Here is a 21053-nt window from a genome sequence, read left to right on the forward strand (position 1 = left end):
TCGCTCGATCTCTAGTGCCGGTCGAGGGGCGGCGGGGCTCGGAGGGACGGCGCTGGCGCTTTGGTTCAATCCGCTCCTCCCCCGCCTGCGCCGGTCCTCATGGTAGTTTCTATTTTAAGAAGGTCAAATTACTGAGCACGGCGGTCTTGTGCACACACGGCGCTACCGAGCCGACTGAGGGACGCCTGCCGATGACTTGAAAACGAAGCCCCTGAGCCGGCAGCGCCGCGATCGGGACGCGCTGTGACGGGAGCCGCCGCCAGCACTAACGGTAGGTACCATTGTCTTCATCCCCCGATTGGCGGGCTCGGATCGAGAGGCGCCGGCTGCTCTCCTTCCTTGCGCCGGGCAGGGCTCGCTGGTGGCGATCGCTAAGGGATGCGAACTCCGCCTGTCGGCGCCCGCCTCATCGTCAAGGACGCCGGCGAACTTGCCTTTCATCGTCGCCGCTTTGCCGAGGCACATTGTGACGGGCGTGGAGATCGAATGACACGGCGGCTCTTCTGCTGCTGCGTCTTGTCTCCCCGCTGTCCTCCTGTGAGGTGCGGTGACACCTGAGCGCCTGGCGCGTCCTGTGGGCGAGCGCCGCCACTCTGGTAGCCCAATGCACGTGCAGGGTGCCAGGCGAGCCCCCCGGGGGCAACTGGCGAGGATGTCAGCGGGGTGGCTTGGGTGGGCATGGCGATGAGGTCTGTGGGCTTGGCATAAAGCCCTCTGTGTTAAGAGTGAAAGATGGAGCAGCAGACAGGAGATGGCGTGAGATGATCAAAAATAAAGAAAAGAAAGAAAGATAGAAAGATAATGCAGCAAGTGCCAAACTGTGCCATAGCGCGCGGGGAAACTGGCAGGTGAGCTGGCATAGCAAACCGAAATGGAAAAAAAATCATCTTTTAGATAGTGCCTTAGCCATCTGTATATCTGTCTGTGTTATTATATAGCGCCTTTCACGTCTGTATCTGTCTGTGTTATATAGCGCCTTACCCTTTTGTACATCTGTGTGTTATACAGCGCCTTATCCTTTTGTATATCTGTTTGTGTTAAACAGCGCCTTACCAATCTGTACATCTGTGTGTTATATAGCGCCTTACCAATCTGTACATCTGTGTTATTATATAGTGCCTTTCACATCTGTCTACCTGTGTTATATAGCGCCTTTCATGCCCGTATATCTGTTTGTGTTAAACAGCGCCTTACCAATCTGTACATCTGTGTGTTATATAGCGCCTTTCACGTCTGTCCGTCCACTATGGCTTTCACGAGGTGCCTGTTCTCATTTTTTGAGGCTCAGTTTCTGTTCCATCTGCTCAGATCTCCTTTGATGTGTTGGAAATCATCCATTTAGGATGCTGGGCTGCCTGGTGGCACAGTAGTTGGCATTGCCGCAGACTGTGGCGGAGGGTTCAGATGCCAGCCTGGCCCTGTAAAGTGGTGTATTTAATGTTTCCAAACAATACCAGTGCTCCTTGATGGTTTTTCTTTCGCTTTCCCTGTTTAGTGGGCTCTGGCGTCCCGTCCAGGGTGGGTTCCTGGTTTGCTCCAGGCAGGTGTGACCTATTTGTAGCCTTGCAGTTCTGTCTGTTGGGCTGTGCAGGGGGCCGAGTCGGGTGGGCTGGCACTGGGGTTGCTGGTTTGCCTCCTATCCGCCAGCACGTGACGTGAGGTCACCGAGTGTGAAGCGTGGCCTCCTCGCATTACCCTGCCATCTGCAGCACAGCCGCCCTACGAGGTGACCTTCTTGACCAAGTGCGGACTGTCTGCAGTGTGAAGTCCGTTTAATAAAAGTGTAGAGCGATGAAGACAAGGCACTGAGCGGGCACGGCCATCCCGATGATGAAGAGCGAGACCCGCACAGTCAGGCTGAGGCGCCGTGTGAAGGAGGCATCAGCCTGGCGTCTGCTGTCAGATCTTTCTTAATTTTACCAATTAGCTCCACGGCTGGCAGGTCGAGGGCACCTTCGGGAGGCTTCCAAGTGGCCCACTGGGAGACGTAACCCGCCAAACAGGCCCATCCATCCTGCTTAAGCTTTATGGGGATGAATGGAAATTGCCAGAAGAGATGGCCTCGGTGACGGGCGCAAGTACCCTCTGCAAACGAGACGGATTTTTATGGAGCGTGAAGGCGGCTTGGTGGGAATAAAGCAGGGAGTCGCGTCCACAGACTTGTGGGCAGCGGCCGTTCAGCTCCATTGGTGACCGCAGGGGTCTGCCTCCACAGATTGGTTCAAGTCCAGCGGGCACCAGCACAGGCAGGGCACACAGGCCCAGATTGCCTAAAATGATCGTCTTTGGCATGAAAACGGGACGATGGAGGCGCACCCTACAGGGAGAACATGCACTGCAGGCCAGGCTGTGATGCCAGACGCCCACCACGCACTCGAAGAGCTCAAATGAAGGCCCAGATGCCACAGGAGGATGCAGAAGGCTTTATGTGCCAGTGCTTTTACACGTGACGGCTGGCACGGGGCTGGACTTGTCATGGCTGATGACCCCTTCCTGTAACTGGTGCCTCCGTCCCCCATGATGCTGGCTTGGGCTCGATGGACTGTCCATCTGTCCTTCTGCAGGTCAGCCAGCTGCCCAGCTCCAATATGGGCACTCTGCGATACAACTTAGCAGAGGCGAGTCTCAGTCCTTCTGGCTGAATCCCCTAAATGCACAAGGCTGGACACATCATCGCTGATGACCCCCCTGTAACTAGCGGGGACAGCCACATCTGCACGTGCCCAAAAGAGAACTGCTTCTGCTAAGAGGCGGACGTGGCAGTGCCAGTTCAAGCGACTGAGTTCATGACTTCCCGGTGGCACGATTGAGAGGAAGTGTCACCCAGAGCTCAAGTCTAAGATCAGGACCGATGACATCTAGAAAATGGCCGCGCCAGCAGGAGGAGAAGGAAAACGGCGAAGACGAGAAGATGGTGCAAACAAAAGGACAAAGTGAGACTGGCAACAGGAAGACAAATAACCCGCGCCATCAAATCCAAAGGGCAAAGAGAGGCGAGAAGTTCAAACCCACTGAACGACTCCTCTGCCATCACATGTAGACGTTCTGATGGGACAACAGGCGCGTGTACCATTCCACCTGGTAGGACAATGTCTGCTTTGCCAATTAGGCAGCTGTCTCAGTCCAGTCCTCCATGGTGGAATTATCAGGGGTTGGCGTGAGCTCCCATGTGCCCAAGTGTGTCCTCGGATGGGCTGACTGGAGCTGCTGGGTTTGGCTTTGCCTCCCTGTGAGCCTGGACTATGAGGACTGGACAGATGGACACTAGAAGACGTTCACATGGTCACTGGCATGATAAACTGGCACGGAGCAATGGCGGGCAGAAGGAGGCGCTCAGCATTGACTGCCTGGCACACTGCATGCACATGGAAGCAAACCACTGGTGCACATTTGGATTTGTTTAAAAAAAAAAAAATGTCTTTTCACCTCTGGCCGCTAGAGGGTGATATTTCAATTTGGGAGCGAGACAGCAGAGCTGGGCATCTGCTGGCGGCCACTAGTGGGTGAGACTGGGCAGACTGTGGACTATGGTGGACAGTCTGTGGCCAGCGAGGGTGGAGTGGGATGGCCTGCCTGGACTGAGAAGAAGGCCGGAGAGATTGTGAAATTGGGGGGGCAGCAGTGGGACGAGCTGCAAGATTTCAGTGGGCCCCGATCCCCTCTGGGTCCTCCACGGCCCCCTCTGTGTTCCTCTTTATTTGTCTCAACAAGAAGCAAACAACTGGAAGAAGATGCTGTGCTCAAAGATTTACGGCGACTGGCACCTCACCTGTGATCTTACACCCCCACTTTGTGCCAGGAGTCAGAAGTGGGCAAAGCTCTGAGTGAATGTGTGAGCTCTGCTGCCCGCCCCACTTTGACGTTGTGTGTCTCCATCCCAAGATTCACAAAGTCGCAGCGTGGCACAAGTCTGCCAAGAGAGAGACCCTCGAGGACACTGAGGCTGTTCACTGAAATCTCCTTCACGTGGGCGGCGATGTCCCCACTCATTACTAATCACAGGCTGGCAAAGACGGCGACTTTCAGATTCCTCATGGCTGAGTGGCCATCGTCGGCCGGCCCGAGTTGTCAAGCCGCATGCCCGCTTGCTCGTCTCGATGCACACACTGAATGTTCACCGTGGTGTGAGAGCAGACATGGCGGTCCGCATAAGGAGATGGAGAGGGGAACTGGAGCGGTGACAAAAACGAGCGGACTGCGGGAACATTAAGATTTGACAGGACAGCCCTCCACAGTGAGACGCAAATGCATCATGAAAGGCGGGCACATGGAGGGCACAAGGAGAGATGAAAAGCTTCACAGCTACAGCTGTTTGAACCCACATCTCTCCGGTTGGGGACTCGTCCACAGAGCTCACCGTCCATTATTCAGACCCTTCTGTCTGCCCGACGAGTGGTCACCCACTTGCCTCCCGACTCTGCCCCTCAGTGACCTCAGAAGTGACCCAGGCCTCTGAATCCCGCTTGGCATCAGGGGTGGTGTGCGTTGGCCTTAAAGGACTGGCTGTTCAAGGCAGCTTTTTGTCAGCAGGGTCCAATGGCTGTGCCCTCTAGCAGCCAGAATGTCCTGCCACCCTTGGCATATTCTCTTTTTTGCTCTCTCACGGACAGGGACCCCTATACTCACAGAATGTCAACTGCCCCCAAGTGTCCCTACTGTTCCCACATTGGTATAAGCAGTCACATTTTATCCTGGAAGCTGCCTTCCTAGGCCCTGTGCCAGCTTGGTGATGTCTCCAGCTGTGTACCACTACCTCACAAGACTCATCTGTCCAATCAGAATCCTGCTGCCAGCGCCATCGCCTGTTCAGATCTGGAAACACATGGCATCCTCACTCAATCGGTGGTTGGCGCTGTGGCCTGCTCATCCTCTAAGCCTTTTCTGGGGGAGTCTGGCTTCAACTAAAAAGGGCTTAAACTCTGTGCCGACAGAAGCCATAGCAGAGCATGGGGCAGGTGCCATAGAGACTGAGGGTCTGGTCCTGAGCATCAGATTAAAACGGTGAAGTTAACTGGCATGCGGTGTCTGGAACAGGAAGATCTGTCCTTCCATTTTGTCCCTCATCTTTACTAGTAGAGAATCACAAGGAGTCTTGGCAGCTTCGGGCCATTGGTGGAAGCAGGCCTGGATGGCACGCCTGACTGTCACATGGCATGTGTCCGTTCTTACAGGTTTTGGATTGGCAGCAGGACTTCTCTTATACCTGCTGTCTGCTGCTGGCCCCTCCTATTTATGTCACAGGCCCCACCCAGTTCTTCCTTTTTGCCTTTTTTTAAGCCTGTGTGCCTGAGGCTCCACCCCTTCCTTCCTGTTTCCAGAGATTTGCCTCTGGCCCCTCCCATCCTAGCTTTTGTTTACTGTTTACTTCACCCCGCCTCTCCCTGTAAGGCTCCACCCCCTGTCCTTTGTGGCGGGGAAGTCACCAGTGCACTTGACACCTGAACAAAGTGCGGAATGCCCAGGTGGAGGTGGGCTGGGCTGAGGTGTCCATCGCTCTGACCATAGCTGGCTTTTTCTTTCATGGCCCACCGTGGACCCCCAGAGGTTTCTGTTCCTCTTTGATGCTGCAGAGTTTGGGTTTCCCTTTGGCCAGTGACCGCTTTAGTAGACGGACCCTGGGAGGACCCCTTCATGTCCTTTGTTTAATTGATCCGCACTTGTGTGCCCTTCGAGTCGTTTGTGTTGCTTCAAAGCGTTCTGAGCCCGCGGGCAGCGTGGGGTGCTAAATGCAAATAAACAGAATTGTGGGAAGAAAAGTGGACTCTGGGCTCCTCAGTGACGGCCGTGTTAGCGAGGTTTCAATTTTGCCTTCCAGTCTGTGAAGCCACCAAAAACGAGAAGATAAAAGAGGAAGCTCGTCTCGGTGGTCCGTCGTGTCCGCCTGGGCCGCTGAGATAAGGCCTGACCTGTTGTGTCACCTTTTTGTCTTTTGTAGAGCCTCAAAGCCGGAGACGTCCCGCAGAAGAAGCGTCCGGAGGAGAGGGCAGCCGCTGCCACCATGTTCAGCTCCAAGAGGTCAGTGCTGTGGTGTGGTCACGCCTTGGGGTACTGGACAGGTTTGGGGGGCCGCCTGGTCTGCTTTGAGCTTCTTTCTTCCTTTGATTTTGAATTTTTTTTGGGCTTTTTAAACCATTGAGATGAAGTCATGAAGTGCATCCGTCTTATTCTCAGACTGGCACTAAATGAAAGGGCATTCTCCCTGAGGATGCTGGCATTCCTTCTTTTTGTATCCTGTCCTCTTCTTCGCCTTTTCTTTGTCTACTTTGTCCTCTGTGACTTTGCCCTTCTGGTGTGGCTCGAGGGCGCCCCCTACCATTCTCTTGTGACTCCATGCCAGTTTAACGGTCACTCACACAGTGGCCCACACTCCTTGGCTTGTCTTTAGGCCCTCTGTGCCCGCCTTTATGGGCCAACTGTGTGGCTGTTACTCGTCTTGGAGGCCAGCGCACCCTCGCCACTGCGAGCTGACCGCCTCCATCAACGTGACTGGGCTCGACGGCGCGTGCTGATGTGTGTGCAGCTCATCCCTGAGGCCACCACTGAGCTCCTCACAAGATGAAATCTGAAAGATGGCACAGGCTCGCCCGCGGGGCCACGAGGGATTTCATTTGATGTTGTGATGTGGAGATCCTGGGGTGGCACAAAGAACCGCTGCAGTCTTACTCTGCAGTTAATTGGGCAGCACATCGCAGTGGCGACCACCACATCAGCATCAGGCAGGGGTCACAGTTGGGTGGGATGCCTTGGCCGCTCCCATAGAGAGCTGAGACAGGACATGTAAGATGGGCACCAGGGCACTGAGGTGTTGGTGGCACTGAGCAGTTGTCCTGCTCCCGCTTGGCATCTCTTTGTTGTGCCACACTTATGGTGTCTGAAGTTGTCAAATGTTGGGGGTCTCTGGGTGTCCCTCTGTTGCTCACTTTGGTTCTTTATTTGGTCCTTCCGTGATGTGCCCAGTGGGTCATTAATGACGTGCGAGTCCTGCTAATTTCATGGATGCTGTTGGTGGATCTTGACCCGAAGAAGCCCCTCTGATACCTGCTGATAAACCCGCTGCATGTGTGACGCCAATTCTGACCATCACTGGGTGAAGAAGACCCCCTCGGTCAGACCACCTACCACCGTCTTGGACTTGAACTGATTTCAGACTCGCTCGCTAACGAGCCATAGGGACGTAAACAAAAGGGTGGCATTACGGCCAATGGACCATGGATGCCAGCATGTGAGACCCCAGTGGGCCTTAGCCTGCACTGGACATTGGCCACTCTGCAGGACTGGCACGAGTGACCTGACCTGCTGGTCGGTGTGCCTAGCCGAGTCAAGAAGGTCGTAATATTCAGGCGCTCCAACCCTGACACGACACCCTAATGTGTCCCCGGCGTCACCGGGGAGTGTCCAGTTGAGTCTGATGTCCTGTAAACGCAAATCGTACAAGCGATGAGGAGGCTCAGAAAGGGCATGTGGCCACGCCATGGCGCATCACTGCGGAGACGGCGGGTATTCTGTGGGCCTGAGCTCGGTCGCTGTTGAGGCTGTGCAGAGTAAAACGATGCGTGCTGAGGAGTCTGAACTCGTTCATTTAGTTATTAACGCCCGGTCAGATGCTGCGAGAGGCGGCCCACTGAGGGCCCTGGCACCCCGAGTGGCCTCAGGGAGTTGTCTTCACCTCAGATGCATTGACGCCTGCAAACTCGCGTGCCCTGCGCAAGGGTGGGTGTGCCCTCTGATGTGTTTATCCTGAGCATTGCACTTTCAGGCAGCGAGTAGCGAATGTGAAGACGTGCAGAGAAATCTCTTGAAGCCGTCTAGACGAGCTGCCGCCGCCGACACACGCCCACCGCTATTTTTATTTGATTTCATCCCACTGTGACCTTTTAAGAGACGTGCGCTGTCCCTGCCACCGCGCCGTTCCGTTTGATTCATTAAGTGGTGTGAAGAGAGCCTTGGGGGCGGAGCCTCGTGTCAGTCACGCTAGATGAGCTGCGGCGCCCCCTGCCTGCGCACCTCGAGGGCTCATTCCGACATGTTCCCAGTCCACGTGCTCCGTTTGGGGTCCCAGGGAGACGCATCGAGTGGTCTGTCAGCATCTGGGGCAGTGGACGAAAGTCAGGGGACAGAGGACACAGGCATGGGACCGCTCAGAGGTGACCGTGACGAGTCTGGAGCTGCGGCCCTCCGCACTGTGCCAGCGTGCCGTTGTGGAGCGGCCGTCAGGTAAGGAGGACCCTTTGTGAAAGAGGCGCCGTCGAAATCGAATGACATCAACGTCAAACACTGCAGCGGACATTTTAACGGTGCCAGGGCTGTCTGTGGCGTCCTCCTGAGCTCAGGCTTCACTCTTCTAATCAGAGCAGACATCAGTCAGCCTGTATATAGCGCCTTTCACCGCGCCCTCCAGAGTGACACAGAACTGCGGCTCTCATTGATTATGCTGTGCTGTGCCCACTGAGTGCCCCTTACCCTGTTATTATTAGTGAGCTCACCCGCTGTTCTCACCTTGCCTACATTAGTTTTAAACGGGCTGCAGATCAGGTTATTTATGGAGTAGATGATGCCAAGGCATCCGCTGGGCACACATGCACAACCCATAGCAGGTAGGCTGGCTGATGTCCTTCACATTGAATGGGGGCTTGTCACTACAGGGTGGCATACAGGGCAGTGCCAGTGTAAAGCCCTGGTGCATGGCAGAGCAGGGAAGAAGGGGCAGATGTCACATGCCATCACAGTTCAGATGATGTCCATAACTTGAGGGTCTCCAGCTGGCAACTGGTGGGCAGCACTGAGCTCCAACACCACAGAAGGAGCTCCTGGTATGTGACGGTGCTTCTTGTGTCCTCAGCTGTAGGCGAGGATGGACCGGGAGGTGCCACCGATGGGCACAGCCACCAGGTGGCACTTGAGTCACGTGACTCCTTGTGACAAAGACTCCATTTGAAAGTGGATTTGCAAGGGTGGCCGGCTGGCAGGGATGGGGCCAAGTGGTGCCAAGCAGGGTGCAGAGCGTGGTGACATCTTCTTCACTCAGCTTGCTGCTGCTGTCAGCCGTCTGGACTGCCATGTCTGCCGCTCGTCTTTTAAACACCCCCCAGTGGACAGGGTGCACGTGTGCCAGTGACCCTGCACCTGCCGCTGCCCGTCTTGCTGCCCGAGTGCTTTGTGAATATTTTTAGATGGCCATTAAAGCCTTTGATTGGCTTTGTTTGTTTTACTCCCCCCTGAAATCCTTGCGGGCAGCAACCTGAAAATAAAAATACAAAATGTCTGCCTGTGAAGACGGAGGGCAACGTGAGGAGGCTGGCGCACAGTGAGCAGACCCCTCAGGCCCCCCCATTGTCCGCCACATCCACACGACTCAGGAGAAGAAATAAGAACTGAGAACTCCAAAACTCGCCGACAAAAACGGCACCAGAGTACAGCTGAGCATTTCTGCAGGAAGTGACAAGAATGACACGGGAGTGTGACTCGGTACAGGACAGCGGCAAGGGGACCGAGACGATGCCAAATGTCAAGCGGTGCCAATTCAAGGAGTCAAGAAAGTGGAGGCAAACGAAGAGGACGACCTTTAACCCGTCACGGGTAACAACAGGTACCCAAAGTGGCAAATCTGAAATGAATGAACCAAACAAATGGTCCTGCAGCAAACAATGTGGCCAGGAATTCACGTCACATCTTCAGAAACCTTCAGAGACACAAGGAGGGGCTCCAGGTGGGCACAGAGATCCCCCCAGGGCTTCTCTGTCCCCACTTCCACAAGCCCCGCCTCTCATCTCCTGAGGCAAAGGCCCTGCCCACTTACCCCCCAGCCCCTCACCATCTGTTCCTTCACACCTGGCTGCTGCTGACAGGGGTCACTTCCAGCCCACTGGGTTGACTGCCAGGCTGCTCTGATGGCAGTTGTTCTTTTCCACGTGATTCCCTGGGGTCCTCATCCTAGTCTTCCTAACGAAACTAGAAAGAGTGAGCGAGCGAGTGAGCGAGCGCTTTATATTCCTAAAGTCATGCTGGTGTGCAGCACCATGTGTATATGGACTGGTGGGGTGGGCTTTGGCACCCCATGTCCCAGATAATGGACTGATTGGTGGTAGAGTGGGATTGCTGGGGGGATGAGAAAGCCAGAAACGGCAAAGGCTGGCGGCTCTGCTGGATTCCATACCACTGGGGCGTCGTTCTTGGAGTTGCGCCGGATCTCCTTACGCTCGCTAATGGCGGTGTAACCCTGATACGCAGATGGCAGAGGCCAACCGCTCGATAACTTGTGAATATTTGATTTAGCCAGGACACAGCCGGCGCCCCCTGGGACTGGCACGGATGTCTCAGTGAACAACCGCAATGCAGGCGAAGACGAGACGTGAAGGAGCCGCCGCTCCAGGAGGTCCCGCCCGGCCCTCTGCTCGGTAACTTTGATGCCAGTCTTGTCCTTTTAAATTTACTCCGCTGCTTTTCTCTGCCACACTTCGGGAGTCTGCTGATTTGACATTTGAGATTTGTCCATTCTGTGTCCTCGGACGGCTGGATTTATAGAGCACCTTTCTAGCGCTCAAGTCCAGGTCCACAGGGCAGCAGGGGTCCGGGGGTCTGGGGAATTGCACACATTGAACCTGTGATCAGCACTTGTCTGACAGAGGAGGGGAGACGACTTGGCCCACCTGCTGCTTGTTCAGCCAACTCGCTTGCCACCCACTCTTGTCCCCGGTCCACCTTCTGTCTACTCGAGTCCCAGGGCTCTTCAGGAATCCCACAATCCTTTGCTCTGCTGTTTTTATGTCCCTCCGTGTCGATGTGCATATTAAACAGTTAAGGACCCTCTTGTATACTTCAAAGAATTTGGGGGATGCCCAGTCAGCACTGATGGGTTTCAGGTATTCTAGTTAATGGTGACAAGTTGTGCCCATCACGCTCTTTAGTCCTCAAGCGCACCATTGGCATCCGGTCCTGTTACCTGTGTGATGTCAGAACCTCAGAGCTCCAAAGTAGAGACGTGTGTGAGAGTGAAGACCTCGAGACGGGCACCCTCGGTGTCGCACAGAAACGGGCACTGACAGGATGGGCAGAGACAAACATAGGAAAGAGGAGGGGCAAGTTAGGGGTGGAGTTAAATGCAGGGCATGGGAGGGGCTGAGTGGGGCAAAGCACAGGCAAATGGCAGAAGTTGTGCAGTGCAAAATGTTGGCAAAAGAGGGGCGTGGCTAGGGGGTGGAGCTCCATCCTCATAAGATTCAAGCCGATTGACCACATTCATTCACACAGTCAGCTGATGGACTCCTGTGCCCTGCGTTCACGAGTTGTGTCGACTGGTGTGTACCTGACCACCTGTACGGCGGGCACAGACAGGGCACTACCAGGAGGGACAAACCACCTATAAATAGTAGATGTTGTGCCCAGTCTGCACTCCTCTGAGTGACACAAGCGAGATGCAGTCAGTCATGTTTAAAAGTCCCCATCATCTACCATTTGTAAGGTCAAAAGCTCGGTGTCTACAGGCTGTTCAGGGGCTCAAGTCATCGCCCCCCTTGCTTATCTCGACCCTTTTCTCTTCCTTCTGCAGACCCCTCAGCTCCACCTAGTGGCTCATGGCATCCCTACACCTGCGACGCCTGCTGTCTGCTGAGACTGTGCACCCTCTGTTGTCTTGGGGGTACATGACATGTTTCTGCCCACCCCACCACACACACACTGAGGCCATGCCACCCCCTAGTGATTTCTGGAGGACCCCCTCCCGTCGCCTGGCCCTCTCCATCACTTCACAGCAGTTCGGTTCTCAAACCTCCCATCATCTCTGGGGTCTTCCTGCCACACTCTCTGCCATCCCACGCTCCTTCTTCCTCCACTCCCAGTCATTTCTTGCTTTTGGTTTACTTCTGTTGCTGCTGTTCTCTGTGGACTCGGTGGTCCCCGGTTGGAGGTCCTTATGTACCCTCCTGTCGGTCGTTCCCCACCTAAATCCTCAGCCACAGCCCTGGTAATTCAGGCTGGGATGGAGCGGCTCGGGTTCGGCTGGAGGACTTGCACCCACGTCTCTGTGGACCCCGGCTGACTTTCGTAGCCTGACAAGTGCAGTGCTGATACGCAGAGAGGGGTCCTGAATATTTAACGATGTCTAATATTTTAAACAGACTTCCTTCTGTAATCCATTAAACTTTTATCATTTGTAACACTACACGCTATGAAATGTGGGCTTTGAAATATTTCATGAGACAGAAGTGGAGGAAATCCTGGCATCCTGGCTTGTTGCTCACTCGGGGAAAACAGCCAGTGTGCGAATGGCTCTCGGACGTCCACACGTGGGACCCTCAGTGGAGACCACCAGCCCGGTGCGGCGCAAGAAGACACCCGCCATGAACATAGTGGGCAGGCCTAACCGAATGTCACGCGGCCGAGTCCGGGTGTTTCATGAGCGAGGATGTCGGAGCAACAAGGATTAAAGGAAAATCCGAATCAAACGTGTGCAAGTCTGAGGAAAAGAAGCAGGAGCCAAAGACGAGGGGCAACACACACGGCGTGGGGTCCAATTGGTGGACGACACTGGAGAGAGCGACTTGGGCTCCGTGCGCACAAGATGAACAGAATTCAACGAGGAGAAGAAATGTCACCGAGACTGGCAAATCGAAAATTAAAATACAAAAGAAGGCCGCACAGCCACCTGCTGGGGTTCAACTGGCATCCTGTCAGCTGATCATCTGTAGCCCCTCGGGGGGCTTGACATAAAAGGGCAAAGGAGAAAGGCCAACAAAAGGAGTGAATCAGAAAAGCCAAACAATAAATGACATCAGCACAGCCATATTTGTTCTGCTACGCTAAGAAAGAAACTGGCAGACTGAACGGTGAGACAGACCACGAGATTTGCACAGAACAAGCGTCACGGAAGGGAAGTTCTAAAGACCACCACCAAAGACTCTCCATCACCGCCATCTTCTATAGGCAGGGGGCCAAGTTGTATGTAATGCATCATGGGAGTCACGTGACCCGAACGGGAATGAGGAAACACACAAAATGGCAGCAAACGCGGAACAAAATGGAGGTGTAGTAATGTGTTGAACGCGTGACGGTAAAATGCTTAAAACGAGGCCCAACCATTCGTGAACAAGATCACCACAACAAATTACAAAGCACAAATGGGCGAAGGAGCCTCGGCCACACTGCCGGAGTGACAGAGAAGCCACCTTGACGTGCTACTGCAGCCCACCCGCCCCACAAATGAAAAAGTCAGACAGGCCAGCACCGATGGCGGGCAGCTCGACTGGCTCGTGCTTCAGGGTTTCCTGATGTAAGACGACCCGTCTGATGAACGAGTGCATGGAGATCCCAAAGGAAAATGGACTGCTGGGAGTGCGCCAACTCCATGGTGTCCAATTTGGTAAAACGATGGGGACTTCGGCTGCTGCTCAAAGTCAAAGGTGGGCACAAGCGCCCATTACAGCTGGCCAGAACGAGCAGCTCACCGACTAGGGATGAGGAATTTGTAGTTATGAACGGCTCTGATCACCAAAGTTCATCAAAATCCATGGATGTGGAGCCTCCTGGGTGTCTTGCACATGCTTGAGGTTTATCACCATCAGCTGTCCCTTCTCTTGGCATGTTTGTGGCCGGGAGATGATGTTGGGGATGACTGGCACCTCACCTGCCCAAGCTGTGCCTCCCAAGTCATGAGACTCCTCAGCGTTTTGAGGTTTTTGTCTTTTCCCTTTTATATTTCTATTCCTTCACTCTTTATCGTCTGGGGATTATTCCTGCCTTGTGTCCAGTACTTCCTCCGCTCGGCTCCTGCCCAGGATTAGCGGCGATGGAGAGTTATTGTTCTGATCGATGTCTTGTTTATTCTCACAGGCCCTTTCACTTTGTGTGTTTTGTCCTGCGGCGTGACAGTCACCTGACATATGATGCCACGATGGCGGCGGCGTGTGTGTCGTCGTTGCTCTTTTTTGTTTTAGTTCTTCTGGTTTGTCTCATTTTCGGTTGCCGTTGTCAGGATTTTGGTTCACTTGCTGTTCAAACCTTGGTTTTCCTTTTTGTTTTTGCTCCTTTCGTTGACTTTTGTATCAAATGTTTGTTTTGTCATGGTGGGCCTGACGTTTTTACGGTTTTCTAATATTGGACCTTTCATTTGTGGGGCCTGTGCAGGCCGTGAAGCCTGCTTCTGGATTTGGGGTGAAGCTGAGGCCTGTGCTACTTCTGGAGACCCCAGCAGATCCTGGAGCGCCTGTGTGGGGCGCCTGGGCGCTTAGTTTGATGGCCGCCCTTGTTATTATTTCATTTCTTTCAGGACCAGGCTGTGGCCTTACTTTTTCTGCCCATCTCTGACATCTTGATGGATGAGTCCTGTCTCCTCATTTCTCTTGTGTGCCACAGACAGGAGTCTGAGCTGTTCATCTCGCCCTGTCCTTGAACCTCGTGATAAACGAGGAGCTCGCTGATTACCGACGGCCTGATTCAGTCATCACTTCACAGAGGTGCTCATGATGGTCAGCATTACTCAGAATAAGCAGCCGCCATCCCAAAACCAACCATCAATATGAAAACGCCTGGCAGTGGGAAATCTCAATTACAGCGAGTGGTCCAAAGAGGCGTCTCCTGAGACGTGTCAGAAAACCCCAGGAAGATGGCCCCTGTGACACCTGGGGCCGAAAAGTCATTGAACAAATAGGAGCCTCTGAAATGTCTGGGCCATGTAGGAGGGCAGAGTGCGAAGGATCCAGAGGAACGGTGGGCTCTACAGGCTGATGAGTCGAGTCGTCATATGAAGGTGAAGAAGCCGAGCTAAATGAGCAAGATGGCAGGGGAGGGACGTCTTTGAGCAATATGGTCGGGCACCGGCCATCAAGCCCAGCACTCCTCGGAGCTCGGTGTTTAGAAACCAAAATTCAAATTTTGATTTCCGACAGTCGCATGAAATTCATGAACATCTGAAACCATTGATTCCTGACTTCACCATTCTTAGTACCCACTCTGCCCAAATTGCGGTCACTCTCTCTTTTTTTGTGGCCTCTCTGGAGTGCCAGTCAGTGACCGGGCACACCCCTCCCCACTTAGGTTGTCTGACGAAGAAGTTGGTCATGAGTGCTCGGGGCTGTAACCTCCTTGGCCAGAGTGGCCCACCATCCTTGACATTTACTGTCCCAGTGCACGGTGGGGGGACCTGACTGCCAGGTGACATGGTTGACACTCCTTTAGCAGTGAGTGACCCAAAGGGTCCGATGAAGGGCAATGCGCTCAGACATTCTGCAGTGGGTCCAAGCCTTGACCCCTTGACCTGTCCTGTACAGTGGCCCTTGTGGCTCATGCCCGGGTGTGACAAGGTGTCCGAGGATGACTTCAACGGTCCAGTCATGTGCCACTGCAGTGTAACCTTTTGTGTTTTCTCTTTTAGACTCAAGAAGAAATCCCAGTCGGTAGACATCACTGCCCAAGGATACACGGGTCCCCTGGTGCCCGAGGCACATGCGTCACAAATCAACAAGCCACCGCCTGTCGTCAAGACAACCACATCAGAGGAAGAGGAAAACAACGCGGCAAATTCCCAACGACGCAATCCAAGGCGCAGCGACTTGAAGAGATACTACACGATAGGTAAAGACCACCAGCCGCCCGTTTGCCTTTCGAGCCACCTGCTGCCGCCCTCTTGGTGTTTTCTGTCTTTTGTTGCCCTGGCAGTGTGATGCCTGTTCACACAGATGGACCCCAAAGGCTCAGTGAGGCTGGCTATGTAGAGTCGCCATGGTGTTGCTGTGTCAGGTGGAGGGTGGCAGCTTCACCCTGATAGGAAGGGGCTGAGATGGCAGAAATTGGGGACAGCCGTGCAGTGTCAGGGCCACAGGGAGCTGCGGGCAGGTGCAGTACAAACCATCGACAGGGTGCCAGTCCATCACTCGGTCTGTCCTAGCCAGGCCTGCGTACCAAACACATGCCCATCACAGCACAGTTTACCTAACCCCAGTGCCGGCTTTGCCCCTACCGGCACTCACATGAGCAACTGTGTAGCACTGGCATCCCATCCAGGGTGGGTTCCTATGTTGATGGTAGGTGGACAGATGGCCTGTAGTGACCCTCAAGCAGAAATCAAATGGACGGACAGCTGGCTGGCTGGCTGGCTGGCTGACATGATTGGAAGTGTCACCCCAGAAGTGACTGTGACCTTGGCCGTCCAGTTGAGACCACAGCGCCGCTGCTCGTGTCCCCACAGCTTGTGTTTAGTTTTTTGCCATTTCTCATTTTCATATTCTTGGGTTTGTGATTTGCTTTATTTTTGTGCATTTCTCACCGTTTTTAAATTTAAGGCCATAGTTTTGATGTCTTGCTTGTCATTTGCAACTTGGAACTGTTAAGATAGTGGCAGCCACGTTGTTTACTGTTTCCAAGCCTCTTGTTGTCATGTGACATATTACATCATCAGAAACTGCCAATACAAGATGGAGGAGCAGCACGCCTGACGCTCTGTGATTTAGTTAGGAGACCCCCATTGGGCAGAACTCTCTGCGTTCCGTCTTTGGTTGGTTGATGTTGGCGTTGTGCAAGTTTCTCACCTCAGCTTCTTCGCTGACCACCTGCCGGCCTCCCTGAACTTCACTTCACGTTCCTGTCTCCTCAGTCGTCGTCGATGCCATTTGTTTGCTTCTGTGAGTCGCCATTAAGTGCTTATTCAGTGGAGGTGCCAGGGTTGTCCTTTGGGTTGAGTTGGGAGCCCCCTACTGGCCGGCTGCAGGGTCACTTGTCTATCATGCATGGAAATGCCTGTGGGTGGAAGTAGCCGAACCACAGCGGTGACTCAGATGGAGGACATCATCATCACGTGAGTAATAGGAATGAAAAATGGCCGTGTGTCTAAAGACTTCATTAACCACAGGAGAAATGTCGGATTGGATGATGCGTGGCCTCTGATTAGCATATCATATCACTGTTATGAACTTCACTCCTGAACCAAAGGCCATGACTGGCAGAACTTGGCCTACGCCCAAATATTTGTAAAGTTTTGAAACTCCACCCACTGCGCAAAGCACCACGATAGGCAGAAGCTGGGCAACAGCCACCTACTAGCATTAAATTAATGAAGCTCCACCCCTACACTTGACAGTGATAGGCAGAACTGGGCCCCGCCCACATATGAGCCTCCATGTGCTTTCCATTGACCTCGTTATTTGGGTCCTTGTTCTTCTTGGCTGATTTTGAGGACCGCTGTAGTTGACCTTTGTCCTTGTTGTTTCTCCACTGTGCCTTAATAAATCTGAGAAAATCAAACCAGCAGTTGCCTCCCATCAATAAAAACCTCACATTAAGACCACCCAGTCACTGTGTCAGCCCCCCGATACACAGGCTAGTCCAGCATTACTGATTGACCGGTGGCCTGGTGGGTACCTCCTTTGCATCGTGCCAGGACAGCCCAGAGTTGAAACATGCAGAAGGAATTCAGAAATCCCAGCCAGGTGTTTCGGGGACCACTCATTTGTCATCGTTCACCATGTGAGCCGCTGCACTGGGCGGTGGCCTCCTCGGGGTGCCACATTTTTAAAAATGTATTCTGAATAAACGAGTTTACTCACAGAAAATGAATTTGCAAAGCCCAGAAGCTGCTGAACACGGCTCCTCCTGTGTGCTTTAAATGTCGAGGACGTGCGCCGTGCAGTGAGACCCCCGCTATTGATCCTCAGTTATTTACAGCCTCAGCCAGCACACGGCTATTTCATCTTTGCCATCAATAAGCTGCAGGGGGTTTCATTCCCAGGTCTTGTAGAGGTGGGGTGGTCACTAAATCACACGGGAGGTGACATCGGGAGACCAGCTAGGGAGGTGAAGGCCGGCGGATGAAGTCCGAGTGATTTGCGACTTGGTGGGAGATGCGAGCAGAGATGGCTTTGGAGACCACCATGACCAGATGGCTAATCCGCTCAGACCCAACACCAGACGGGACGCCGGGCATAAACAAAACTTGAGCCAGGTGGCAGTCCTGAGATACAAGACGTGTTTGGAGCAGGGTGGCAAATTAGTGGCAGCACTTTGGGGAGGTGTTCACTACAGAAAGGCGCTATACACAACAGCTCAACTCTTGTAGAGAAGTCTGAGGTGAAAGGTCCTGGAATGGCACTTTATACAACGGGCCAGCACTTGCTAAGGGCCTTGGGATGGTGCTTATTGTGGAAAGGCGCTATATAGTTAGCCGCCCTCATTGGGCACCTGTAAGGCTATGTCGCATTGCCCCCTCATTTGTCACTCTGACCGCTCTCAACTGGAACTAGACAAGGAGCGCGTGGCCCAAAGCGCATGACAGGTGATGAAGTGGGAACAATTGAGAGCCGGAAATGCGGTGGTGATAAGCACTGTAGTCGCCCCGTCCTCTGATGTGTAAATGGAGATATGGCGGGCCGGCGACTTCCTGAGTATCTGTCAGATCACGACGTGCAGGAGCTGGCGGGTTACTTTATTGATTTCCTTTCCGACTTCCTTAATAACTTGATTGTCACTTACCATGGCCGCCTGTCCTCATCATGCGCGGCTCGCCGCACTCACGGCTGCCCGTAATCGCATTACGCGGATCTCATCTCAAACCGGACGTGAAAATGAACTTGTGAGGCGCTGGAATGAGAGTTCATTAATGGGGCGCTCGTCAAACGGCGCAGATCAAAGCAGACACCCAAACAGTGGGTAGTTCTGCCACTTGTACCCAGGCTGTGGTGCCCCCTCTGTGGTGATGGTGAACCCCACATGTCTAGCCAATGAATAACTGAGGCTGCCCCCAGTCTCTCCGTCCTTGGTGACACTCCATTACATGGCTTTCCTGCCTTCACAATGGCACTTGGTTACCTGCAAAGCTCATGTGTTTAATGTTGAGGGTCCCAATGTGGGCTATGCAGACAAATGCCCAAGACCACTTGACTTGATGTTGCCCTCTAAGAGCGCCTGGGCATGGTTGTCTCAAGACCTCTGTTAAGCAACAGCTGGCAAAAGCTTGTAGTCATTCTTTTTCCTTCCTCATGCCCGCTAAGTTAAAAGTCCAAAGCCTTGTTTAGCACGTGACCAGCAGCTCCATAGAATACGGCGTGTATGGCCACCATAGGACCACTTAGAGTCGGCCAATGAGAGAAACGCTGTGTGACAATTCAGGACCCTGGACAGCACTGAGGCAAAGGGGGTCAACAGGCAGAGAAATGCTGACCACCTTTATATAATAGAGAAGTCAATGTGAAAGGCGCTATATAGTGGTCTTCTGGAGTCAGTATGGTCATGTGTGCATAGGAGAGACGTGCTGATCACCACACGACACGCCAGTTTTAGGTAGATATATGATACAGCAGTCACGTATCATATAATAGTGTTATGGGGTGTGATGAACAATGGCGTGCACAATAAGGAGATTTGATATCAGGCACATTACCTGTCTAGACTGGCACTATACAGAACCCTAAGACCACCACAGATCGGGAGGCAGATCATTCTTTATATACCTTCTCCTGTCTCAAAGAAGTTGCCCTTTAGAATATCGACCTGCTCCGATTTCCTAATCCCGGCCTATGCGGAGAGCTGCTGCGGCCATCGATGATCTTGTTATCTCGTTTACTGCTTCACCTCCTCTTGAGGTCATGTCAGGTCCCCACCAATCAGAAATCAGCTCATTAGATGAGGCATAAAAACGGAAACCCCACCAGTGATTACGAGACCCTCATGTGGAGTCGCACACAGAGAGCTGGCAGGGGTCTACAGAAGAGGGGCAGCCATAAACTCAAAACTATAAGGAGCATCCGAGTGACAGCCAGTGGGCAACTGCAGGGGAGACAGAAGACCGGCTGTAGGTGGACAAAGGCAGGGATGAACTGAGGGGGCAATGGCCAAACCTCACCTTCAGGGATGATCACAGAGCAGGAACATTAAGAGTGGCGTGCCACCTTCTGGTGAGCAAGTGACCCACGATGGCCAATTTATTAGGAACACAACCGACAGCTCGGACTTGTGGATTGTGTGAAGGTGTTCAAGGAAGAGACTGAAGGTTTACAGAGTTTGAACGTAGCGTGGCACACTGGCATGGAGGGGGCCTATAAAGAAGAGGTCACATGGAAACAGACATTCAAAGAAAAGGCCAACAGTGGAGGGCACGACTTGTGTAGAGCCAGTGACGAGCAACCAATGGAGTACTGACCAGAATGAAGGACCCATCTCATACCAGCAGAGTCAGGGTGGTGGTGGTGGTGCTGTGATGGTGCCCCTCTGGTGTGAGCCGGGCAATGTCAGAATGGCCATCCCGGACAATCAGATGCTTCCTTTGTTGTCAACAGCATCCATAGGCTAATGGACCTTCTCAGCAGATTATGATGCACAGTACAAGGGGGGTCCCAGAATGATGCAAGAGACAAAAACCTGAGATTGGCACAACACAGGAACCCCCAGCTTCACCTGATCACACTGAATGGGGCCACCCATCAGATGTGTTGCAGTGTCCCATCCCGAGTTGAGGGCCACCCCAGGCAGAGTGCTCACTTAGCCCCTGCTGTTTGGTGGCACCACCAGTGTATATGACAACTGGAGGAGGGTCCTGCCCTTCAACCCTCTACTCTACAAGCAAAGGGCCAGTTCAAGGATGTGACTTTGGATTTGAACAAATGTCCTTGGACTTCCAAAACTGGCCAACACCGATACACCAGCCTGCCTGTGAGGGGCCAATAGAGCAGCGGCATCGCTCTTCAAACTGGTGAGGTGTCCCATCCAGGAGGTGCCGCCCGGCTAACCCTCACATAGCCTTACAGGTGACCATTGAGGATGGCTAATGTGTGACAGCAAAAGCCAGTCTTGGGATTCAGCAGCCAGTGAGGTGCACAGTTGCCTTTGGCTTCCCCACTTGGCTTATTTCAGATTAATGAATGAATTTAAACTGTGAAGCTGCTTTCTGATTCACTTCTTGTAATGAATTAATAAGGAGGCGTGCGTTGTTCCAGCCAGCGACGCTTGATGAAATTTGCCAGCAGCTCCATCAGTGAGCTGGTATGGGAGACCAAATGCAAATGCAGCCTGAGCTCCGCATGGAGACACTGACAGAAGCCACCTGCTCGCTCTCTTTTCTATCTGCCTGATATGGC

General features: G+C 53.3%; 1 protein-coding gene across 4 annotated transcripts in view; it reads left to right on the plus strand.

Annotated features, from left to right (window-relative positions):
• The window catches only part of LOC120515722 (oxidation resistance protein 1-like), a 148576-nt gene continuing 127523 nt past the window's right edge, over positions 1 to 21053 (plus strand). For 2 of the 4 annotated variants that reach the window (XM_039736972.1, XM_039736973.1), the window contains exons 1-3: positions 1 to 271; positions 5936 to 6015; positions 15365 to 15564. In XM_039736972.1, the coding sequence (XP_039592906.1) occupies positions 5999 to 6015; positions 15365 to 15564 (217 nt within the window). In that variant the 5' untranslated portion in view covers positions 1 to 271; positions 5936 to 5998. The remainder of the gene's footprint in view (positions 272 to 5935; positions 6016 to 15364; positions 15565 to 21053) is intronic. The other 2 variants (XM_039736974.1, XM_039736975.1) reach the window with 1 other exon arrangement.

This window comes from Polypterus senegalus, chromosome 15 (assembly GCF_016835505.1).
Source record: "Polypterus senegalus isolate Bchr_013 chromosome 15, ASM1683550v1, whole genome shotgun sequence".
NCBI classification, from domain to species: domain Eukaryota; kingdom Metazoa; phylum Chordata; class Cladistia; order Polypteriformes; family Polypteridae; genus Polypterus; species Polypterus senegalus.